The sequence below is a fragment of the Oncorhynchus kisutch genome, unplaced genomic scaffold (genome assembly GCF_002021735.2).
Source record: "Oncorhynchus kisutch isolate 150728-3 unplaced genomic scaffold, Okis_V2 Okis01b-Okis20b_hom, whole genome shotgun sequence".
Classification (NCBI taxonomy): domain Eukaryota; kingdom Metazoa; phylum Chordata; class Actinopteri; order Salmoniformes; family Salmonidae; genus Oncorhynchus; species Oncorhynchus kisutch.
The window spans coordinates 13,856,277-13,865,034 of NW_022261978.1; the positions used below are offsets into that span (position 1 = coordinate 13,856,277).

An 8,758-nucleotide genomic window follows, 5' to 3' on the forward strand; every position below is an offset into this window, starting at 1 on the left:
TGGTCTACTAGCCTGGTCTATTAGCCTGGTCAACTAGCCTGGTCTACTAGCCTGGTCTATTAGCCTGGTCTATTAGCCTGGTCTATTAGCCTGGTCAACTAGCCTGGTCTACTAGCCTGGTCTATTAGCCTGGTCTATTAGCCTGGTCTATTAGCCTGGTCTATTAGCCTGGTCTATTAGCCGCGGTCTATTAGCATGGTCTATTAGCCTGGTCTTGGTCTATTAGCCTGGTCTTGGTCTATTAGCCTGGTCTTGGTCTATTAGCCTGGTCTATTTGCCTGGTCTATTAGCCTGGTCTTGGTCTATTAGCCTGGTCTATTAGCCTGGTCTATTAGCCTGGTCTACTAGCCTGGTCTATTAGCCTGGTCTATTAGCCTGGTCTATTAGCCTGGTCTATTAGCCTGGTCAACTAGCCTGGTCAACTAGCCTGGTCTATTAGCCTGGTCTATTAGCCTGGTCTATTAGCCTGGTCTACTAGCCTGGTCCTGGTCTATTAGCCTGGTCTATTAGCCTGGTCTATTAGCCTGTAGCCTGGTCTATTAGCCTGGTCTATTAGCCTGTAGCCTGGTCTATTAGCCTGTAGCCTGGTCTATTAGCCTGGTTCTACTAGCCTGTAGCCTGGTCCTATTAGCCTGGTCTATTAGCCTGGTCTATTAGCCTGTAGCCTGGTCATAGCCTGGTCTATTAGCCTGGTCTATTAGCCTGGTCTATTAGCCTGGTCTACTAGCCTGGTCTATTAGCCTGTAGCCTGGTCTATTAGCCTGGTCTATTAGCCTGGTCTACTAGCCTGTAGCCTGGTCTATTAGCCTGGTCTATTAGCCTGGTCTACTAGCCTGGTCTATTAGCCTGGTCTATTAGCCTGGTCTATTAGCCTGGTCTATTAGCCTGTAGCCTGGTCTATTAGCCTGGTCTATTAGCCTGTAGCCTGGTCTATTAGCCTGGTCTATTAGCCTGTAGCCTGGTCTATTAGCCTGGTCTATTAGCCTGGTCTATTAGCCTGTAGCCTGGTCTATTAGCCTGGTCTATTAGCCTGGTCTATTAGCCTGGTCTATTAGCCTGTAGCCTGGTCTATTAGCCTGTAGCCTGGTCTATTAGCCTGTAGCCTGGTCTACTAGCCTGGTCTATTAGCCTGGTCTATTAGCCTGGTCTATTAGCCTGGTCTATTAGCCTGGTCTACTAGCCTGGTCTATTAGCCTGTAGCCTGGTCTATTAGCCTGGTCTATTAGCCTGTAGCCTGGTCTATTAGCCTGGTCTACTAGCCTGGTCTACTAGCCTGTAGCCTGGTCTATTAGCCTGTAGCCTGGTCTATTAGCCTGGTCTATTAGCCTGGTCTATTAGCCTGGTCTATTAGCCTGGTCTATTAGCCTGGTCTATTAGCCTGTAGCCTGGTCCTGGTCTACTAGCCTGGTCTGAACAGTAAAGAGAAAACATTCAGAAACGGTTCATAGTTAAAAGGTTTAATGCCAGAATCATTATTTTACATTTTAAACATTTCTTTTTTTTCACATTATTTTATTTATTTTTTACAATATGTACCACATGTATGTCTGCATCATACAACAGCAGAACCTAGTTGTCATAATGTATATACACTGTAGATAAGAGGACTTGGGGTTAAAGGGTTAGAGAGAGGAGACAGGAAGAGCTATTGGGGTGGAGGCTTTATAAAACAAAACACAAATACACATGAATCCAGTCAGGATTGTGCTCAACGAACACACACACACAGCCGCACACACACACACACACACACACACACAGCCGCACACACACACACACGTGCTGGCAGAAACACACCCCAGAACTTCCCACTGTGCCAGAGATAGCAGCTTCCTCAAAAGGCAAAGACAAGTCACACACACACTTAGTGGCAGTTCTGTCCAACACACACACAGAGAGGAGGGAGACAAGAGCCACAGTCGCTTGAGAGGTGAGGGGCTACTATACAGGAAGGCTTCTAGGCCTCAGGACCCCAACACACCTCTAGTAAACAGGAGGGGGGAGGGGCTACTATACAGGAAGGCTTCTAGGCCTCAGGACCCCAACACACCTCTAGTAAACAGGAGGGGGGAGGAGCTACTATACAGGAAGGCTTCTAGGCCTCAGGACCCCAACACACCTCTAGTAAACAGGAGGGGGGAGGAGCTACTATACAGGAAGGCTTCTAGGCCTCAGGACCCCAACACACCTCTAGTAACAGGGGGGACAGGTATGTCCCACCACTCAGAACACATGGCCAACAGTTTCATCCCAGTGGTCTAGACAGGCTGCTGGTGAGCTACCAGTCTGTTTGTGCTATCATTCCAAGTCGTTGTCATGCCAACCACGAGGAAAGGAGGGAACACAGGAAGGAGGGATGACAGAGAGGGAGGAGGGGATAAGTGGCTTTTTAATAATTTACATTTCTCTCTTTTTTTTTTTAAACAACAGAGGGGGAGGTGCCAGGTTGGGAGGGTTTGATTGGCCGGCCTGGTGGACGAGTCATCATCCAATCAGTTCGGGCCGCGACAGCAAAGTAGAAATATCTAGTGTATGTGTGTGTGTGAGAAACGTGCCTTGAGCGTGTGTGTGTGTGTTAGTGTGTGATATCCGGGGACACTCAGAGCATCCGGTTGCGTTTATGGGTGGGCGAGTCTGTGATGACGTCACTGCACTGGGCAGACGCCCTCTTCCTATTGGCTGCAGCGGTTGCCGCGGCGTTCTCCAAATGGAGCGCCATCTCCTCGGCGATGAAGGTGTTCAGGTCGACGTCGTGGAGACCGTTCCTACGGTTACGACCCGGCTGCGGAGTGACGGGGCTGTCGCGTGTTAGGTGCGTCGGAGAGCCAGGGGCACCGGAACGAACGGATATACTGGCCATCGCCCCACTCAGGCCTGGAGGGGAATTACAACAATAATAATAATATTAGTATACAGGTGTGACAGAGACACTCAGGCCTGGAGGGGAATTACAACACAGGTGTCAGTAAAAAAAATATATCAAGCAGTGTCTCTCCACATCTACTCAGACACCAAAAGAGAGAGAGGTGGGTGAGAGAGACAGTGTTTGGCTAGGTAGCTAGCTGGACTAATGGCCAGTCAGTCAGTGTTTGGCTAGGTAGCTAGCTAGCTGGACTAATGGCCAGTCAGTCAGTGTTTGGCTAGGTAGCTAGCTGGACTAATGGCCAGTCAGTCAGTGTTTGGCTAGGTAGCTAGCTGGACTAATGGCCAGTCAGTCAGTGTTTGGCTAGGTAGCTAGCTGGGCTAATGGCCAGTCAGTCAGTGTTTGGCTAGGTAGCTAGCTGGGCTAATGGCCAGTCAGTCAGTGTTTGGCTAGGTAGCTAGCTGGGCTAATGGCCAGTCAGTCAGTGTTTGGCTAGGTAGCTAGCTGGGCTAATGGCCAGTCAGTCAGTGTTTGGCTAGGTAGCTAGCTGGGCTAATGGCCAGTCAGTCAGTGTTTGGCTAGGTAGCTAGCTGGACTAATGGCCAGTCAGTCAGTGTTTGGCTAGGTAGCTAGCTGGGCTAATGGCCAGTCAGTCAGTGTTTGGCTAGGTAGCTAGCTGGGCTAATGGCCAGTCAGTCAGTGTTTGGCTAGGTAGCTAGCTGGACTAATGGCCAGTCAGTGTTTGGCTAGGTAGCTAGCTAGCTGGACTAATGGCCAGTCAGTGTTTGGCTAGGTAGCTAGCTGGACTAATGGCCATTCAGTGTTTTGCTAGGTAGCTAGCTGGGCTAATGGCCAGTCAGTCAGTGTTTGGCTAGGTAGCTAGCTGGGCTGATGGCCAGTCAGTCAGTGGCTAGGTAGCTAGCTGGACTGATGGCCAGTCAGTCAGTGTTTGGCTATGCGGTCGTTTGAATGATGCATCAATACAGCCCTGGTTCCATGAACGATATGGACTGTGGTGGGAGGAGTTGAGAGAGGCCTCGTAAGGGACTGTTCCTGACTAATGCAGAGGTTCAGCCGCCTAAACTGTGCAGTGTGTCCGTCCGTCTGTCTCACCGTGCAGCGTGTGCGTCCGTCTGTCTGTCTCACCGTGCAGCGTGTGCGTCCGTCCGTCTGTCTCACCGTGCAGCGTGTGCGTCCGTCCGTCTGTCTCACCGTGCAGCGTGTGCGTCCGTCCGTCTGTCTCACCGTGCAGCGTGTGCGTCCGTCTGTCTGTCTGTCTCACCGTGCAGTGTGTGCATCCGTCTGTCTGTCTGTCTCACCGTGCAGTGTGTGCATCCGTCTGTCTGTCTGTCTGTCTGTCTCACCGTGCAGTGTGTGCGTCCGTCTGTCTGTCTCACCGTGCAGTGTGTGCGTCCGTCTGTCTGTCTCACCGTGCAGTGTGTGCGTCCGTCTGTCTGTCTGTCTGTCTGGCCGTGCAGTGTGTGCGTCTGTCTGTCTCACCGTGCAGTGCGATGGCCTCTCTGAAGGGCTGCAGGTCAGCCTCGACAGACGACCCGCTCTCCGTGGACGGCGGCCTGCCAGGTGACATCACAGAGAGGGCGTGGCCGTGTTTGGGTGTCTGTGCGTCGCGACGGGGGTTGCGTGGGGGCGGGGCCTTGCCACACAAAAAGCTGATGAGGTCCTCCCTCCTGATGTTTCTCCTCCTCTTCTTCACCCAGGCCAGCATGTCTTTGTTACGACGCTGGTACGCCCGCTGGACCCCCAACTCATAGCTCCGCTGGTGGGACTCTAGTGACTCTGAGGGGGAGGAGAGAGGGAGAGAGAGGGTGAGAGGTTGGATTGGGGGGGGGGACAGGTTTCACAGAAGAGATAAATCAAGTCATTTATCACATTAACATTACAGGTAGAATTAGTCTCCAAGACTTACTGTGGTAATAGCAGGTAGAATTAATAGCAGGTAGAATTAATAGCAGGTAGAATTAATAACAGGTAGAATTAGTAACAGGTAGAATTAGTCTCCATGACGTTTACATAATGACCTACTGCGCTAATAGCAGGTAGAATTAATAGCAGGTAGAATTAGTAACAGGTAGCACTAATAGCAGGTAGCACTAATAGCAGGTAGCATTAGTCTCCAAGACATTTACATAATGACTTACTGCACTAATAGCAGGTAGCATTAATAGCAGGTAGCATTAGTCTCCAAGACATTTACATAATGACTTACTGCACTAATAGCAGGTAGCATTAGTCTCCAAGATGTTTACATATTGACTTACTGCACTAACAGCAGGTAGAATTAATAGCAGGTAGCATTAGTCTCCAATAAATTTACATAATGACTTACTGCACTAATAGCAGGTAGCATTAGTCTCCAATACATTTACACAATGACTTACTGCATTAATAGCAGGTAGAATTAATAGCAGGTAGCATTAGTCTCCAATACATTTCCAAAATGACTGCAGTAATAGCATTGAAACTGAGCTCAATAGAATACAGGGATGTATTTAACAGTGCACAACGTAGAAAGCATCTTGCGACGGAAAAACAAAAACAAGCATTTTCTATTGGACAGGTTCCCCACATCGGAACGTTCTCTTCCATTTCCTCCTTAGTGAACAGGACCCTGGTGGTCTAGCTACAGCACGGAGTATGGGTGTGTGGCTAGGGAAGAGAGGAGGGGAAGGGTTAGGGTGGTAGACTGTGTTGTCGTTCATCCGAGTGTCCCCCCCCAGGGAAACCCTAGCCTGGTAAAAACACAGACACTCAACAGTGTGTCACACAGCCACAAGACAAAAACACACAATAAAACAAGTTAAACTCAGCATTTAGTTACCTTTGTATAGGTTGGTGACGGCAGTAGCTGCGTTCTGGAAGGGAACCCAGAGAGATAGACCCTGCTGTTGACAAACTCTGTCTGAAAACACACACACAAAAAAGGTCAATGTTAACAACCGGAGCAACTTGACATTCACAAAACCAATACATGCCATTAATTCCATGCTTGTGTCTAACATACGACATCGTCTGGCAAGACTGCGACTTTTTTCCCAGGCCCGTATAACTTTGAATAGACAACTTTCTCTACTTTGACCCTTCAACTTGGCTAAGCAACGCCATTTTGTCTGACTGAGCTGCATCAGTCTGACTTCACTGTGTTTATATGCCTTAAGACCAAACCTATGGCAAAGAAACCAAGCGACAGTTATCTAGTTAGCTGAACACTGGCTTTGGCCCAAAAAAACGAGCAAAACTAATCTAGTCATCACGGCATAGTGGTTGTTTCACTAGAGACGTGGATGTAGAATACACCCTCAATATTGTGATAAACTAGTAGAATAACTACTATACACTAAGTCGGATAGATAACATTAGTCATAACCCAATCGCCATTTTGTCCTAGTAACGCATTGATCAGCGTTTTTAAATTGATTGACCAGACAAGGTGAATGGTCAAGTGTTGTGAATGTGCCAAGAGGACCGAGTGTCAGACAAAAACAGAAACAGCTTGGTGGTAAATAATAATAATAATAATTTAAAAAATAGTTATTTTCAACACAACTCCTCCCTGCGCTTCGCCATTTTGTTCTGCGTTACGGTCAGACTGCAAAGTTAACTCGAGACGAAAAATTGTCAAAACTCGACATTAATACTTTTTTTTGTGGAAAGGATTAAACAAATAAATGCAAATCACTAGAACGATGTAAAGAGGTCAAAATATAATATATCTATGATATCTTTAGTTAGTTCCCGAGCTACAGCTACAGTACTGTTCCTGGACCTGACAACTAGATAACTCAGCAGGGGGGTGAAGATGACAATCTGTACATTATTCTTAGACAATGTTAGTTAGCAATGTAGCTAATATATAAAACTAATAGACTACAAGTAGGGTCTAAAATGGTTGCCAAACGAAACAAAAACAGCAAACTAGATCGCCTTAATGTCCTTTGTTTGCCTTGCCACTCGACTCTATCTGATAGCTGACAATTAGCATTAAAAAAAGCTATCTTAATTAGCTAATACTAGTTGTTAATGAAGTATTATTCCGGACCTTTGTATAGCTGTGCGACCGCAGTGGCTGAATTTTGGAAAAGATGCCATAGTTTTTGCTGACTTTGCTCCGACTCGTCGTCGCTCGGCTCCTGTCGCTCCGCTTCGGCCAAACACTGCCGCTCCCATTTGGAGAACCAATGTTCGGGACCGTGCTCCTGGATCTCCGCTTCGCCCTCCTTCTCCTTCTTCTCCTCCATAATAAATCGCAATTAAGCGTCTATTACGTTACTGTTTATTATATGTGGGTAACCCCCCCACCCTCCCTCCCCTCTCGTAAAAAAAAACAAAACTTCCTTATAGATGTGAATTCTAATCGGATGGATTGGTAACTAGCCGTAAGAAACGCTAAAAATAATAATTATTTTAAAAAGCCCAGCTGTTGTTGAAGTTAGATCCGCATTGTGAAAACATCGGGTGTCTAAACGCAGGTCGCCCCGGTACTAAACAAACTGAAGGAGTCGTCGACTGAGAGAATCTCTTTAAAAAAAAAAACACATGTCAACATGCTTGTTAACTGAAACCCCGCCTTTTCTCTCACCATGCTTAAAAACGATTGGCCTACAGGGGTTGCTTAGGGCGTGGTTCTGCGAATTCTTCTCAAGTCTTCATTGGATGTAAAAGGGAAGAGCTACGTCATAGAACAACAATGTTGATCCCGCCCCCCTCCTCCTCCTCCTTTGACTGTCAAACGGTGTCTGTCCAGAGGGAGCCGTGTTATCAGGTTCCTTGTGGATGGCCTTACCCTCATTCAAGTTGACGTTTAACACGGTTAAGGTTATGCTCAGGGTTGTGTGGGTTTAGTGTATGGACGTACCAAAGATCTCGGATAACTATCCGCGCGGATGGAAGTTTACAAACTATATTATTTAGCCTCAAATTCTGGCCTACAGTCAGAAAGTAGCTCAATAATTAAAAAAATGTCAAATAAATGACCCCCTTTAGTAGACCAGCCAACCTGGACAAAGTGATATCTTGTTTGTTTGCTTGTTACAGCTCGTCATCCATGCTAAACAATAATGTTAGATCCATAAAGTTAGGCCGGATAACAGCTTACATTTACATTTTTAAGGCCAATTTAAAAGGGGTTTCAAAGGTCAAATCGGGTTAAAATGGCCATATTTTTTAAATAGATTTTTAAAATTTAACTAGGCAAGTCAGTTAAGAACAAATTCTTATTTACAATGATAGCCTATGAACTGCCCTGTTCAGGGGAGAGAATGACCGATTTTTACCTTGTCAGCTCGGGGATTCAATCTAGCAACCTTTCGGTTACTGGCCCAACACTCTAACCACTAGGCTACCTGCCACCTCTACACTCTAACCACTAGGCTACCTGCCACCTCTACACTCTAACCACTAGGCTACCTGCCACCTCTACACTCTAACCACTAGGCTACCTACCACCTCTACACTCTAACCACTAGGCTACCTGCCTCCTCTACACTCTAACCACTAGGCTACCTACCACCTCTACACTCTAACCACTAGGCTACCTGCCTCCTCTACACTCTAACCACTAGGCTACCTGCCACCTCTACACTCTAACCACTAGGCTACCTGCCACCTCTACACTCTAACCACTAGGCTACCTGCCACCTCTACACTCTAACCACTAGGCTACCTGCCACCTCTACACTCTAACCACTAGGCTACCTGCCTCCTCTACACTCTAACCACTAGGCTACCTGCCACCTCTACACTCTAACCACTAGGCTACCTGCCACCTCTACACTCTAACCACTAGGCTACCTGCCACCTCTACACTCTAACCACTAGGCTACCCTGCCACCTCTACACTCTAACCACTAGGCTACCTGCCACCTCTACACTCTAACC

The 8,758-nt window shown here is 47.3% G+C and overlaps 1 protein-coding gene across 1 annotated transcript; it reads right to left on the minus strand.

The window, feature by feature from the left end:
* Nucleotides 1-1,495: 1,495 nt before the first annotated feature.
* Nucleotides 1,496-7,441, minus strand: LOC109886294 (UPF0472 protein C16orf72 homolog). The gene is made up of 4 exons (XM_020478011.2): nt 6,921-7,441; nt 5,703-5,783; nt 4,364-4,660; nt 1,496-2,874 (listed from the first exon to the last, which is right to left on the minus strand). Exons 1-4 carry the CDS (start codon nt 7,117-7,119, stop codon nt 2,600-2,602), a joined length of 852 nt encoding a protein of 283 aa, XP_020333600.1. The 5' UTR covers nt 7,120-7,441; the 3' UTR covers nt 1,496-2,599.
* Nucleotides 7,442-8,758: the final 1,317 nt, after the last annotated feature.